The sequence below is a fragment of the Sycon ciliatum genome, chromosome 8 (assembly GCF_964019385.1).
Source record: "Sycon ciliatum chromosome 8, ocSycCili1.1, whole genome shotgun sequence".
NCBI classification, from domain to species: domain Eukaryota; kingdom Metazoa; phylum Porifera; class Calcarea; order Leucosolenida; family Sycettidae; genus Sycon; species Sycon ciliatum.
Genome location: NC_088650.1, coordinates 33,336,634 through 33,353,304, shown reverse-complemented (window position 1 = coordinate 33,353,304; position 16,671 = coordinate 33,336,634). Strand labels below are relative to the sequence as shown.

General features: G+C 48.0%; 2 protein-coding genes across 2 annotated transcripts in view; both read left to right on the top strand.

Annotated features, from left to right (window-relative positions):
* LOC135822822 (uncharacterized) overlaps nt 1–16,600 on the top strand; it is a 17,726-nt gene extending 1,126 nt beyond the window's left edge. Inside the window, exons 3-8 of the mRNA XM_065335658.1 lie at nt 8,123–8,144; nt 8,923–11,579; nt 12,115–12,554; nt 12,886–12,953; nt 15,234–15,565; nt 16,559–16,600. Coding sequence (XP_065191730.1) covers nt 8,123–8,144; nt 8,923–11,579; nt 12,115–12,554; nt 12,886–12,953; nt 15,234–15,562 — 3,516 coding nt within the window. The 3' untranslated portion in view covers nt 15,563–15,565; nt 16,559–16,600. The remainder of the gene's footprint in view (nt 1–8,122; nt 8,145–8,922; nt 11,580–12,114; nt 12,555–12,885; nt 12,954–15,233; nt 15,566–16,558) is intronic.
* Nucleotides 1–16,671, top strand: part of LOC135822816 (uncharacterized) — a 109,177-nt gene that overhangs the window by 5,377 nt on the left and 87,129 nt on the right. The window lies entirely within an intron of this gene.

Below are 16,671 nucleotides of genomic sequence, written 5' to 3'. Positions count from 1 at the left end.
ATCCGTGTTTCACATCATAATAATGACATCATAAGTAGGGGAAGTGTGGGCGTGGTGCACCGCCGCGATGGAATGAGGCAAGTCTGACCCAAAAATGACGTACATCCCGGATTACACCGTCCCACAACCCCATTCCAGTTGCACACTCTGAGGGGGGGGGGTGGGGGTATGTACTCTTTATGAGATGTGTGGTACCATCACACCCCTCATGTTGCCGTTCACATTGTGAATATTTACACATGTTGATCCTGAACATGTGTTCCACCTGATTCTGCACTGCACATGCTGTACTGTTAAGTACAGTCAGACCTCGCTTATCCGGTCCTCTTTTATCTGGATCCCTCGCCATCCGGAAGAAAATCGTTGGTTACCGATTTACAGTATAATGTCATGCATACATACAGTGTGCGTGTTTATTTATCCGGTTTCCTCGCCTATCCGGATATTTTTGTGGAAAACGGATGTGTGCGGTTATGCGAGGTCTGACTGTAATACTGTGCAAGGCAGAAACTATGAGTCTGTGGGCACGTGAGTGGCTTGGATGGGCTTCATTGAAATGCGCTATGGGTTTGATAACACGCTATTAATTCACCCTTTCAGTGCCAAGGGGGTCAGAAAAATACAAATTTTTCTGAGTTGAGCTGGACTCAAATTTTTCATAGCTCAGCTATATATCCACAGATCTTTACAAACGATGGCTCTCTGGAAATATATCAAGGTCAGGCAGACCATTGTGAAGAGAAAATGCAGCGAAAATAGTCTTCCTCGAGAGGGCGCCTGAGCGATGTCCGTTTCCTGCATTCTGGCGACGTCTATCCTCACGGACACAAACCGATGTGATAAGTGGATAGCCAAGGTCTTCCTGGAGACGTAGAGTGGTCGTTTGTAACTCTCCTGTGTGTAGAAGTGGAGATACGAATTTATTTGTACACACATACTCATTCTGGGCGACTAAAGTCGCCCGTGGCACTGAGAGGGTTAACCGGGAGAGAAATTTGAAGAGAGTAGTTCGGTTACCACACCCATTCCCACAGCACTGCAAACCGAACCGATTCCTTTTACGTACAACGTTTCGTCACAATTGCCATCGTCTGGTACGAAAAATCGTTGGTTTCAAGACGGCGAAACAGAGACTCGCAATGAAGGTCCAGTGCCCATCGCATGTTTTGCGCATGCATTGTATGGACGAATAACTCCCCCATGGAACAGAGGAGATGTAAGAGTTGCGCACTCTTGTTTATGTACACTTGATGAGATGTCTATCACTATTACACACTCGTGTAGATGTTTTTGTTGTCACTAGTGACACATGTTGACCGTGGTCACACACGTGCAAGGGTTTACACGTCGTGTGAATGGCCTATTAATGCCCCTGGTTGTGTTTTCTCATGTACAATGCTTGCACTTGTGGTTATCACTAGTATTCCTTGACTTCACCTGATAGGGTCAAACGGACCTATTGTCATTGTGACTTCACCCCCTCGAACCCAGACCCTGATTCTGTGGAAAACAAGTTTCAATACTTCAGATGGGAGAATCCGACTTCGCATAGTTTTTCGGCGTGGTTAGGTCAAATTCTAGAATATTTCAGCGAGTGTATTGCTTTGTCGGAGAGAGGAGATGTTCATGTCCTTGAGACCCAAAGTCTCGTTTCCATACGACAAGCGCTTTTTGAGGTGATGAGTTTTGGCTTGTTCTGGTCGGGTCGCAGTGCCGCAGACCATGCCATCGTCATCAGTGTCGAACAACTTCTGGCCATGTGACATTTCAAGGCGTTGAGACCCTTTCGTCTTCCTCCATGAGCAATTGTTTTGCGCCAGCATACCAAGTTATAATCAATACCATATGCGCACGGTCCGCTCAGTTCGAGTGACGAGGCTTTGTACTTGTGCACTGTACGCTGTACTGTTCTGTGAAGTCGTCTTGAAATGTTCTCGATTCTCCCATTACACCCATTCATTTGTGTTTATAGTGATTGTCTGAAATTGGTGCACTTCAAATCATTATCCCTAGGTAATGGTTGGGCGGAATTGAATACGACTAGCACATTTCCTATATGCTGTGCTCTGGAGAATTGATTAACCCTTTCACTGCCAGTTGACCACTCAAGGTGACAAGGCGCTCCCTGCCAGGCTGTCAGCTTAGCTGTACAGGCACTTTTACCAAAAATCGAAAGTCCAACTTTTCCTGGAATTTTCGGTACTTTCTGTACGAACTATCGCTTTCCAAAGTATACATCATAGGTACCGTATTTTTCCGGTTGTAAGTCGACCTTTTACGACTTAAAATAGAAGGAGAAAGGGTGGGGGTCGACTTACAACCGGAATTCGACTTGTAACCGGGAACTATCAGCATCTTACAAAAAATGACCTGAACTGCATGCACGAGTGCACTATGTGTACACATTTTTCCAGTTTATTGGTCTTTTGAAGGATTGGGATGTTATAACCTCCAACAAGGAATGTTTACATGATTTGTTGATGTGTTAATAGCAGGGAGGGGTTAGTAGGGCTTCTTTGGGTGAAAACTTTAAAACGCAGAATTGAGACCTCCGGATACAGGGGTCGACCTATAACCGGGGTCGACTTGCAACCGGTAAAATACGGTAGTCAATTCATAAAGGAAGCCATTGCCGTCGAAGAAATCGCCAAATCCGTACAAACGTGCTGCCCTCTAGCTCCAGCCGCTGCGCAAAAATGCGTGTCATGTCATGCAAAATGCGCCGCATGCGCTGCATACACTATGTACACGATCGGCCCGGACACTCGCGAAGTAAAGTTAGTTAGTTGTTCGTTGTTTTGGAGAGAGAAGCAGATCCTTTTTTTCGTTCGTTGGGATTGAAAGATATGCCAATGGACAGGAGAGCTACAATACTGGAAGCAGAAGAGATGGCTTGCGGAATCTTCTCTGTCTTCGCAACAGGACTTCAGTTGCGAGAGATTTCCGTCCTGTCGTTGCGGACGAAAGTCTTGTTGCTGCCACCAGAAAACTCGGAAACGAAACGTTCGTAAGTCGTTTGGTGAAGCGGATCGTGTCGGTGAACAGCTGCGAAATGTTCTGCCGCCGTGGTGGTCGTTTGTTCTCCCGATTAGCAGCAGTCCAAATACTTTTCAACTTTGGAGAGTGAAGCCCTTCCCTGTTCCGTTGACAAGCGCGGCGTTCTCGGGTGTAATGCACTTTCGCATCAGCTTGCAGTAGATCGTCAGGTATTGAGCAAGAGGTAGGTGTCGTTGTAGAAAGAATATAATTATGTTGTAGCTGACATACCTGTAGTGTCTCTTGACTGTGCTGGTCACCATGGTAACGTGGTAGTTCTTAGAAAAATTTAGTTCTGGACCCAGTGAGTGCCGCCAGCGCTGTTTCCGTCAAGTTTGCATTGAATGCGTCCGTGAGGAATTCATCGTTTGATTGTTTCTACCCGTGACTCCAGCCGCCTATCGCAACGGATACGCGCACCGGATAGCTGCCTGGAGTCTTGGGTAATAGCTAGGCATCAAGTCTGAACCAAATTCCATGCTCCGTGCAATGAAAGTTGACGGGAAAGGGGAAAATACTCGCACCGACTCTGGGAGGTGGAAATGCGTGAGAACCGATTTCTTCCTCGCCGCTGGGCAAAAAATCTGATGCGCATTTTCAACGACGCTGGTTCGATTTTTTAAAAATTGCAACCCATACTTCTCAAGTTCTGGCAGCGTATTTCGATGGGTATGGACATCTTCCAGGGCCCAGTGGCCGTTTACCACGGCTAAACATCTCCAATAGTCGAAAAAATAGAGGCCCAAACTGGGTGAGGTCTGCCTGTCGCGCACTGGGGACTGCATGTTTACTCGTCGACGCAAGTCGACAATGGCACTCGGAGTGCATGAGTGCGCTGTCGACTGCACTAACTGTCTTGCAATATCGATGTATGTGTAAAAGTACAAGCGCGATCTGAGAAACATCGACGCGATCACCGCCGCCGTCTTTTCAGCTGACTACTTTTTTTTACATACAGCATGCAGGACTGGCAGCCTAAGTATGTGTCAACACTATCTGCAGGGGCTGGATTTCCCTCGACGTGCGAGTAGTCTTGAGCTAAAGACAGTAAAGTGGTCTTCAGTTTCGTGTTTTCCGTTCTGTCGACAGTTCCCGAATCAGTTTGCTCGACGACAAGCTAGGCCTGGCGTCTAGGCCTATTTTGAGCATAGACAGGAAAAGCAACTAGTTACTTGTTGGCGCGCCTCAAGTCAGCTCATCTGTCAAAATCCACCGATCTGCACCCCTGGCCGGCTTCTCTGACTTCATTGCCGAAGTCAGCGAAGTCACAGGCGAAAGATACCATCAGCTCTTGGGTTGCAACCAGTGCTTCGCCTCTGTCTTGTTTGCATTCGTCTGGTCAGTTTGAACAGCTGACAGACTTGTTGCGGGATCATCGGATCTATGCACCCGCTTTCCGTTGTTGGCGATGTTGGACTCGTAATTTTTTTCGAAATTCACAGAATGTACATTGTACTGATGTAGTTACAACAAGAATCGTTTAGCCGATAAGCCGATCGTTATGGTAACTTATCAGCTAAGCCACTAAGGAAAAACGTAATCGTTTCAGCAACTTCAACTTGTGAAGAGTCGCTTTCTTTGCATCGTATCTCTTTCATGGCATGCCAGGGAAGACCGAGAAAGTAATCGTGACTAATTTCACGGCAGTTTGTGCGCAAACCAGTCCCTCAAAAATCCATCACAATATTTTTGTTTACTGAGGAAGTAGATGGAAAACCACTCGTTTTAAGGGCTACCGACCGACCTCCCGCCTGGCTATCCCCCTTTGAGGGAGATCTCCCGACCAAAGAGAAAATGAACTTGGCAGCTCTGAAATAGATGAAGTGCAACCACTGCAACTGCTTGTGGCTTAGCACCACAGCACATACCGTGTTTTCCGGTGTGTTGGCTGCACCTTGAATTGCATCCAAAATCGTCCTGCGGCTTATAATCCGAATGCTGGAAGTGAATCAGCCAGCTCTACAGCGCTCCATGCATATAATGAGTGTATGATGTCATTAGACTGTTTTTATGTACTGAAATTCATCATTCCACTTGCACAAAGCTTCTACATGTCAGTTCAGAGTGAAGGACAAACTAGGCCCTTTTTGCTATAACCTCAGTTGTTCTTCATAAAGGGTTAAGTATTTGTAATGTCTTGTACGTATGTATGTACAAGTACCCATTAAGTTAGATTGTCAAAAAGGTAAACGTCTGATGTGTAGCTTATACTTCACAACAAAAATACGAATTCTGGGACTTAAAAGGGGCATGTGGCTTAGACCCTGGGGGCTGGGGAAAACGAATGTCGCAATCGACCCGTGTCTGCTCCTGTGCATCAAGCACTAAATGTTGTACCACCCGACTTTGTAGGATATCACTGGAAATTAACCCTTTTCATACTTGGCCACTTTTCTCCTGTGAAAAAGGGGCCACACACGGGGCGACCCACCTACGCACACCCACACACACACACAAACACACACACATGCACACACACACACACACACCTTGACCCTTGACCTTGACATACCGCTGCCGTTAAACGGCTAAGCTGCCCTCAGGAGAGGAAGTGAACAAAGGGGTAGCATCACGGCGTCGCGGCAAAACATCCGGCCTCATGCCGCTGCAGATCCTGCTGCATGCGATATCTCTCGCCGCACGCACAGCGAAACTTGAACTCAAGACGCTCCCTCGCTGTTGGTCGCTTGTCACGCTCGCAATTGTGCCGTTTAAATCTAGCAGCAAATCGAAATCACGGGTCACATGACGGGCAGTGGAATGGGCACACACACACACACACACACACACACACACACACACACACACACACACACACACACACACACACACACACATGCACACACACAACACACACACACACACACACACACACACACACACACATGCACGAGCACACATACACACACACACACACACACACACACACATGCGCGAGCACATGCACGAGCACATGCACGAGCACACATACACAAACACACACACACACACACACACACACACACACACCTGGTCCTGGTCGAGAGAGCCATCTCTGGCAGCTATATGATCTGGATCATCAGCGGAAACGATTCCTCACTCTCTCTCTCTCTTTCACACACACACACACACACACACACACACACACACACACACACACACCATTGGACCATTGGACGCCCATCGCCGGAGGCGATGATAGCGATGCTACAGCAGAAGCCATAGCAGCTTGTGCTGGGATTGCACCATTCAACAGGTTGCAAGGCTGAAGAATTGACCGCCACTATTCAGCCTGGTCTACACCACACAGCTATGAAGTGGCTTTTTCTTTTTTCACACACACACACACACACACACACACACACACACACACACACACACACACACATGCATGCATGAGGAGGCACGAAATTGAGGTCTGGGAGTCCTGACCATGCCAATCATCTACTGTCAGGGCTCACCACGACCCTACAAAGCGTCCATAACGGTCATTTGGATTTGACCAATCAGCACACGGCAAAACTGGCTGTTTCTTGCAATTGTGGGGTGTTTTCTGAGCTGAACTTGGCTGTATTCGTTGGTTTTAGAGATCAGGCCATTGTGGATTTGTGTTCAGGTGTGTCTTTGGGGGGTTGCATCCTCGAATTTTTCGATTTGGCCTTCGTTTGGCTGAGATCCGATGGTGAAATCACTCAAACTCGAAGACGTGCGAACAAGTGAATGAAGAGAAAATTAGAAATCGGGGACGATAAACCGATAGAGAATTCCAAGACCTTGAAAATGAGCTATCGATGGTGAGAATCGGCCAAATAGAACCGCTCTTTTACTTTTATGAAGACATCAAGGTCGGCCATGCGTTCCCGCACGCACCAACAAAAAGTGTTAGCCGTGCACATATCTGCTGGTGCAACAAGAAAGGACGGAGGAGACAGCAAGCGTACCAAGTGAAGAGTTTACCTTCGTGTTGACTCAAGCTAAGGACTCCGGCCAGTCAGAGATCATACCAGTCGCTTGTCATCATGGTCATTACTACAGTCCATTCAGAAAAAAATGAACTTCTAGCTTTTGGCCATAAATGGGTCAAACGTTGAGTTTTTTTAGAATTTTTTTCTGCAATCCCATATGGAATCCTCTTCCAATTATGTTTCTGAAGTTTTTTTGTCCAAAAAGCAAGCCATAGCAAGAATAGGATTTCGGCCAGGTTTTGCCCCAAAAGCACTGAATTGGGAAAAACCATCAAAATCCAGGCCGTTTGACCCCGCCTGCAACAGTGCATTCTGCGGTTCGAACCCCAGTTCAGGCACCCTTTTTGGACCCTTTTTCAAATTTCAAAGTTCGCAGCACTGCACTGTGTACGATGAAATCACGAAAAATCGCCAAATACGGGAGCTCGCCAGAGCCAGGACCCATTTTTTTATGAATGGACTGTACAAGGGATTTATTTGTGGCCAGGAAACTCCCCACTCGCAGCGTGAAAGCTGCAAGGTCAAGCAGAAAAGAGTGTGCAGAGTCGCGATCAAGAAACGCTGAGCTCTACTGACAACATTGGTTAGCTAGGCGCGGGAAATCCTTGTAGATGGCAGGACTCCAGTTCACCAGTACCTCACGGAAATAATCTTGATCGACACGCACCACCGGATTGAGAAAAAACCAAGATGGCTTGGAGAAAGGACGTCTTCCCTGCGTGTCTTTCCCAACATCAAACAACAAGATTCGCTTGGGCACTGGCCCTTCGCTGTACAGACTAGACCAGGGAGTCGTAAAATACCGGTATATTACGACTAGACTGTACATGGCTGTACATCGATCAGCATGAACTCGGGTGCGTAGCCGCTATGACTGCACAAACTCTGGCCTCCGTGGCCGTCGCCATTTTTTCAAAATGGTAGTCGACACTTTTTGAATTTTGTATGGTCGTGGTGAGCCCTGACTGTGTCTAGCATAACTTGGGGAATAAAAGTAAATTGATCAACTCATTTCTGGTGTTGTGTGTGTGTGTGTGTGTGTGTGTGTGTGTGTGTGTGTGTGTGTGTGTGTGTGTGTGTGTGCGTGCGTGCGTGCATGTGTGTGCGTGCTGTGTGCTGTGTTCTGTTTGGGAACAATGAAGGAGGAACTGGAACTTCGAACTGGTGGGTTCCAATCTGTCTGTTCGATTTTAGAACATCTTTGTTGTAATGATGTTTGGTTAGCAGTCTTCAAGTGTGAGCTATTAGAGAAAACAGAGACAGAGACTGTGACAGAGAGAGAGGGACATAGATTAGATAGCTCATGTGGATAAGTGCCGTTGCTGTTTGCGTTATGCAGAGCTCACTGACTTTTCAGTTTGAGCACTCTGGCTGGGTACGTTTGGGCTTGGTTTAAATCTGGCTTCGGAAAATTTGTTTTTCATTTCTACCAAGTTCGGCCTCGTTTTCTCCGTGCTGCGCTGATGAGTCCACAAAGGACGAAACTGTGCTCTCCGCAGATTGATTAGATAGATAGATAGATAGATACAAAGCAGTACTTCCTCTGGAAACAAATACTTCGTGACTTTTTTTACTACTTTCCGCTGCTGTCATTTCGCTCTCTCTCTCTCTCTCTCTCCCTCTCCCTCTCCCTCTCCCTCTCCCTCTCCTTCTCCCTCTCTCCCTCTCCCTCTCTCCCTCTCTCCCTCTCTCCCTCTCCCTCTCGTGGGTGGAGGGGGGGGGGGGGGGGTTGGAGGGAGGGCAAACAGGAAGAGAATAAGCAAAGGGGTGGGGGGGGGGGGGGGGCTCTCAATTGCTTTTGTGACTGGTAAACTCTGTTGTACTTGAGACATTCTACCATTTCCCATGATAACATGTACTAATGATTGTTGCTGCTACTGCTGTTGCTGCTCTTCTTGCTGCTACTGCTGCTGCTGCATTATTATTGTTCATTGTAATGCAGCTGCTGTGGCTGAGGACATCATTGGTGGCAAGGACGAGGCCAGCGTGGTACGTGTGCGTATGTACCTTGTCGGCAAGTACGCCACAGGAAAGTCCAGCTTTGTCCGTGCACTGCTCGGTGAAGAGTTCATTGAAAACGCAGACAGCACCGACTCCATTTCCATCCATCGATCCAGACTCAGAATGCATCTCTCCTCTCAACTCGCCACAGGCACACAAGAAGCCGCACAAGTTCTTGTGGACAACAGTCAACATAGTTTCTTTGTCAATCTACTCACAGCTCGTATCCGATCATCTCTAGATCTGGTCAAGAAAATCAAGGAGGCTCCAGAGCTACCCATCGCTGCACAACCATCAGCATGGTCCAAGCTCAAGAAATTCACCAGGTCACTACTTCCACCAACAAAGAGTACTCCTTTGGCTACTTTCCCGGCTACTGGTGGAGCAGCAGCTACATCCGCTGTCCACAATGAGTTTGCCAATGTTCCTCATGCTAATGACCTGACCAAAGTGGCACCAGATGTTATCTCTCAAGTTCGCTCGTCTGTCAGCAATGTCGATAACAGTTCAAATGGAGAGGAAGCAGCGTATGCGTTTGTTGAGCTGTGGGACATGGGTGGACAGATGCCGATGTTGGTACAACAAAGCATCTCGTTTTCAATTTGTGACAGCGTGTACATTGTGACTCTTGACATGAGGTGTGACCTGGATGAAGAGGTAACGGAAGACGTCTACCGCTTCGATGGTCAGGAGATTGTAACTTCTATACCGTTGCCAGGAATGACGCAGGCTGACTACCTTCACATGTGTCTGTCACTGATTGCTTTGCAGCATAGAGCAGACACACACCCTGACCAGCATCACCACCAGCAGCAGCAGCAACAGCAGCAGCAACAGCAGCAGCAGCCGCAACAGCAGCAGCAGCAGCAGCAACATCAGCAGCACCAACAGCAGCAGCATCAGCATCAGTCAGACACAGAGGCGGGTAAGAGCAGTAGCAGCAATAGCAGCCACCATCATGATGAGTGTAGCACAGCCATCATGGTTGTTGTTACCCATGTGGATCTTGTCGACGACGACCAAATAGAGAAGAAGAAGGACATGTTCTTCAATGCCGTGTCCAAGCTGGCTGAAAGGGCCGGCCCCAACGTCAAGGTCTGTGGACCCTTCTTTGTTGACAATCACCGTCTTCAAGATCGCGTATCTCGCCACAGCCAGCTTGCTGAAGCACAGCAAGAGCTCTCTAGAATTGTGTCTGCCTTTCCTGTCCAAGCAATTCCCTTGATGCAAGTGAAGATAGAAGAAGCTATTTCTCTCCACCAAAAGGAAATGCTTCGCTATGCAAAGGCTGGGTGCAGTGATGATGCAATGCAAGCTACCAGTAGTGAGCAGCAGCAGCAGCGGCAGCAGCAGAGTTTTGTTAGTATGGACTACCCACAGTTTGTAGACTTTTGTCGGCATGTTAGCGGCAAAGATCTCACCACTGCACAAGTGTCTGATCTACTGCACCACCTTCAGCAACATGGCACAGTGTTTTGCTGTGACTGCCCGCATCCACTCACTTCAAGTGTCATTTTCCTTGAACCCCAGCAGCTGTTACTCAACTTTGTACGCTTGATGACCTTCCCTCTGAAGGAGACAGCTTTTCCAAGCACCTCAGCAACATTAGTCAGAGAAGTGCAACACTTTCGACGTACGGGAATTGCCAGCGCGATGTTGATAGAGAAAGTTTGGTATCCTCTCAGCCGTGTTGTCCAGCTAGCTCTCTGCAAATCCATGTGTTACTTCAACTTGGCAGCAGAACTTCAGCCCGCCAGCAGTGCAGCCACCAGCAGTACAGCCACCAGCAGTACAGCCACCAGCAGTACAGTCACCAGCAGTACAGTCAACAGCAGTACAGCCACCAGCAGTACAGATACCAGCACCGGAGGGTGTGGCAGTAGAGTCGGCGGCAGCAGCAACAGCAGCAGCATCAGCAGACAAGACAGATGTCCGGTTGTCACGTCAGGCCTACCCGACCTCTTCATCCCGTTCTGTTGCAACCAGGAAGCATTACGGTTGGTTTTGGAGGATGATGTTCCCTTTAAGCTACCGTTTAACCACCTCAGCTTCCCTGGGATGCTGTTTCCTCCACCACTGTTCGGTCGCTTAGTCACCTACATAATTCATCGTATGAAGAAAGAGTCAGCCAGTCTTCAGTTCACATCCAGTGCGGCATCACTGAATTTGGAGGTTGGTTGTAGCCAAGTATGCCTCTGCTGGACACCGACAGGTGTTCGCTTAGAATGCGCTGCTGCTACACCATCCATACTTGCTGATGTGGCTTGGGATATGAAGAGTGCAATTGTTGACTTCACACAAGTTCTCAGCACCCAAGGGTACCGGCAGTTCACAGTTGTTGGTGAGTCTTTCGCCTGCACTTCCGCATCATGCCAGGATCGCCTGAAGGAATGCAGCAGTCCTGCAGAGGTGCTGGTACACTCGTCGTGGGTGTTGCTAACCAGCTTGCACAAGAAGCATTTCTTGACGGCATACGAGTCAGATGGGAACACCGCCCTGACCTTCAAGGCTACGTGTGCTACCTGCAAGGAGAAGGTCATTATTCCGAGGTCCTTCTGGCCCTGGCTGCGTAAGGATGTGCCATTTGTCCAAGCTGAGGTGAGTTGTGAAGATTTTCTTCCACTGTCTTGTATGGTTTCAGCATACACTTGAAATGTCAAGCTGCTAGAATAGATACTTTGCTGCAATATCTACACCATCATGTGACTGATCATGTGACAGTGATCATGTGACCGTGATCGTGTGACAGTGATCGTATGACAGTGATCGTGTGACATTGATTGTGTGACAGTGATCATGTGACAGTGATCATGTGACAGTGATCATGTGACCGTGATCATGCTCATGTGACTGTGATCATGTGACTTTAATCGTGTGACGTTGAGGATTTGACTGATCAAGTGACCGTGTATCGTTTTTTTAGTTTTCTTGTTTTCTTCAAGGAGAAGTAGTTTCTTTTCAGCAATACTCAATAGAATTCTACTTGATCAAAAGCTAGCATAGAATTGCAATGCACTACGAATGGAGGATAATTATTATTTCACGGTATACGTCTGTGGAATGGGCCTGACTGAACTTTTCTCTTGTTTGTGTTTCTTGCCTGCATATCTTCGGATTTCTAAAACGATTTCAGCAGCCACTAGCAGCAGCAGCAGTGCCACCAGCAGCAGTGCCACCAGCAGCAGCAGCAGTGCTACCAGCAGCAGTGCCACCACCAGCAGCAGTGCCACCAGCTGCAGCAGTGCCACCTGCTTCAGCAGTGCCACCAGCAGCAGTGCCACCAGCAGCAGCAGCAGTGACACCAGCAGCAGTGCCACCAGCAGGACAAGCAGCAGCAGCAGCAGCAGCTGCATTACCTCTGCCATCATCATCATCAGCAGCAGCAGCAGCATTGGAGTCCGCATCAGCAGCAGCACCAGTGCCACCAGCAGTACAATCAACAACAGCAGTAGCATCATCAGAATCATCTACATCATCATCATCATCACCATCATCATCAGCAGCATCAGCATCACCACCAGCAGCAGCATTAGCACCCGCAGAGGCAGTTTCATGCCAACGGTCGACATCACCGTAAGCACATAGACTTGTTGTAATTCAAATCATGTGTACATGGTACAGGTATTGCTTCACACCTGATCTCAATTCTACCTTTCATATGCTAATAGCAATGTTACTCAAAGTCCCAACCACTATTTTTGCAATGTTACTGGAAGTAATGCCATCATAACGAGGTGTTCTCTTGCTTGTGTGTGTGTGTGTGTGCGTGTGTGTGTGTGTGTGTGTGTGTGTGTGTGTATGTGTGCGTGTGTATGTGTGTGTGTAAGTGTGTGTGTGTGTGTGTGTGTGTGTGTGTGTGTGTGTGTGTGTGTGTGTGTGTCTGTGTCTGTAATGTCTGATTTAGGGAGAAGCTTGTACCAGAAGATGGTTTAGCAAAGGTACTCCAACCGGAGCTTAACACTAACCAACCATGTAAGTCACTTCAACTCTACAGAATAATATTGATTTCTACAAACAATAGGAGGACAGAGAAAGTGTTTCTACTCCGAGCTTTACGCACTAAGCGATCATCAGAAAACTTTCTCTGTCCTCCTATTGTTTGAACCGGCTCTACCTCTCGGTATTGAGCACTCTCTTGGATAGCCTGGAACCTCTCTGTGTTTAATGATTTCTACAGATGTATGCATAGTGGTACAGTGAAACCTGTCTAAGGCCACCCCTCAAGGGACGAGAAAAAGTGGTCTAAGGCCACCCCTCAAGGGACGAGAAAAAGTGGTCTAAGGCCACCCCTCAAATGACGAGAAAAAGTGGTCGCCAGGGCCAGGTGGTCTTCTTATCCAGGTTCAGTGGGTCACGTGACCATATCCACACATGTGATCCATCATTTTGATCAGTGCATCGCAGTGCACACACCTACATGTATGCTCCTCTAGCATGACTCATGTGCCTGGGGTCCTCAGACCTGTCATGCACACACCTACATGTATGCTACTCTAGCATGACTCATGTGCCTGGGGTCCTCAGACCTGTCATGCACCATGCACCTGTACATGTACACAGTTCCTATACTGATCATGTGTAGATGTAGCATGCAGCCTGCTGCACCACGCAATGCGTACATTTACATGCACTAGCACTGTGCAACGCGGTCGCGGGTGGGTGGTCGGTCGCGCTGAGCGAGTGGTCGCCTTATCCGAGGAGGTGTTTTGAACGTGAATGCGTCCGTGACAAGGAAAAGTGGTCGCCATGGTCGAGTGGTGGCCATATCCGAGTGGTCGCCATGGTCGAGTGGTCGCCTTATCCGAGTGGTCGCCATGGTCGAGTGGTCGCCATGGTCGAGTGGTCGTCATATCCGAGTGGTCGCCATGGTCGAGTGGTCGCCATATCCGAGTGGTCGCCATGGTTGAGTGGTCGCCATATCCGAGTGGTCGCCATATCCGAGTGGTCGCCATGGTCGAGTGGTCGCCATATCCGAGTGGTTGCCATGGTCGAGTGGTCGCCATGGTCGAGTGGTCGTCATATCCGAGTGGTCGCCATGGTCGAGTGGTCGCCATATCCGAGTGGTCGCCATGGTTGAGTGGTCGCCATATCCGAGTTGTCGCCATGGTCGAGTAGTCGCCATATCCGAGTGGTCGCCATGGTCGAGTGGTCGCCATGGTCGAGTGGTCGTCATATTCGAGTGGTCGCCATGGTCGAGTGGTCGCCATATCCGAGTGGTCGCCATGGATGAGTGGTCGCCATATCCGAGTGGTCGCCATGGTCGAGTGGTCGCCATATCTGAGTGGTCGCCATGGTCGAGTGGTCGCCATATCCGAGTAGTCGCCATTACAGATTTTACTGTATATGCAAATCATGAACTATAACTTATGTCACCTTTCACGTGAAACTAAGTTGTCTGAGTTTTTCACAACCACAGGATTGCCACCACCCGCTAGGACTAAGGCGCAGATGCAGCTCATAAAGCGGTAGAAGATGAATAGATCTGAGCTAGCAAACAGACTGAAAACCTCATTTGCCCTATCCATGCTTCCCTTGTGCCAAGCCGCCAGTTTACAATTAACTACTCGTATGGGTTGCGTCACGGCTGGAAACATCCTTACACTTCCAAGCAGGACATAAACTTGGATGTGTGTATGAACATTCATCCATTCTTACGAGTTGACATAATGCAGTCAACTTTGCGTATAATGACACTCGGCAGTGCATCAGAAAAGTGACCTTATTCGCGAAGTGTCCTTAAACCCAAAGTATATGTATTACATTTAGATGGGCACTTTCCTCTGGGCATGGAAATTATGTTGTTATTCACGAATTGTGGTTATATCCGCAGTCGTTATTAGCAAAGTTGACTGTATATACATACCCAACGCAACATTAAGACAACTCGTTGCTTTGCATGTGTGGATGTGTGTGTGTGTGTGTCTGTGTGTGTGTGTGTCTGTGTGTGTATGTGTGGTGCATGCGTTTGTGTGTGTGGGGAGGGTTGGCATGTACAAAAGTATACATGACATACTGAAATGGAGCCACATGCATGTAGCACAACAGTGATTTAGATGCCAAGAATCCTTGCCAGGTTAGCCATTGCCATGGTATAAGCATACTTAGATCAACCACTGATGATGTACAGGTCCAGACTGGAGTGATGCACATCGACACTCTAGAACTTGCCTGTGTTAACCTAATGTGTACGGCTGGCCATAAATCATTTTTTGTCTGTTTGTTCATGTTTTATGCCATGTATATCTTGCTTAGATGAGGACGAAAATTCGTACGGCGACCCATTCAAACAAAGTGCCTTCATAACCCATATCTCACCTTGGCTGGGCACATTACCCGCAGGAACATTTCGTAAAATGGCTCAAGAGGCCAGGTTCTTTGCCGATCTGGAGCAGATAGACGACTTGAAGAGGATTGAGAGACGAGATGGACCACGCGCTCACAACGAGGAGTTGGTCAACATTGTAAGCAGCGAGGAACAGGTCGGCTACATCAAGCTTGTGAAGGTCATCAAACGCTGGGGTAAATATCCCAACAAGGTCGACAAGATGAACCAGCTGCTGCCACGACGGGCCCGTGTGTAAACGGTAGGTTGCGTTCATTTCTTGCACTACCTGAATTCCGAATAAGTCATTGTAACGTACGTCTCTCGTTTGGCTGTGATGATGTATTTCTCATCAGATATTGTCCCAGTTGTGATAGAAAGTATGCTGAATAGGTATTCGTTGTTCATAAATCAAGTTTGAGAAAAGTCAAATTTTCTTGCGACTGGAAATTTGGAGCACATGTACTGATATAATTATACGATATTTTGCGGAGTGTTAGCCGAACCTTAAAACACCTGAAAACTATTTAAAATTGTGTGCATCAGTGTGGATTTACGTGTATGTGTGTATGTGTGTATGTGTGTGTGTGTGTGTGTGTGTTTGTGTGTGTGTGTGTGTGTGTGTGTGTGTGTGTGTGTGTGTGTGTATGTGTGTGTGTGTGTGTGTGTGTGTGTGTGTGTGTGTGTGTGTGTGTGTGTGTGTGTGTGTGTGTGTGTGTGTGTGTGTGTGCCATATGGTGCAGTGGTATGTGCAGCAATTTCCAATCGATAGGTTGCGGGTTCGATTCCCGATGATTATGGTCACACACGTCTTTCTTCTCTTTCTCAGACTCCTCCTGACTTTTCTTTCATTCTCCTGGGTGGTTACCAACAGCCAGTGCATGCCGGAGTATGTGGTGTGATGTGTGTGTGTGTGAAAAAAATGAAAAAGACCAAAAGTAGTGATTCACTGGCCAGAAAAAGCCATTTCATAGCTGTGTGGTGTAGAGCAGGCTGAATAGTGGCGGTCAATTCTTCAGCCTTGCAAGCTGTTGATGGTGCAATCTCAGCACAAGCTGCTATGGCTTTTGCTGTAGCATCGCTATCATCGCCTCCGGCGATGTGCGTCCAATGGTGTGTGTGTGTGTTTGTATGTGGGTGTTGTGTGTGTGTGTGTGTACATGTGCATGCATCCAATCCATTCTGGCTCCGGTGTATGCTATAATGTGGATCGTCTTCGTGTTTCGTGCGGTATTCTCTGTTTGCTCCGTCACAGATGGAGGTTTCAAGCACTTCAAGCAGCAAGTGCTGGTACCGTCTCTCTCTCTCTCTCTCCCTCCTTTTCTCTCTCTCTCTCTCTCTCTCTCTCTCTCTCTCTCCCTCCCCTCT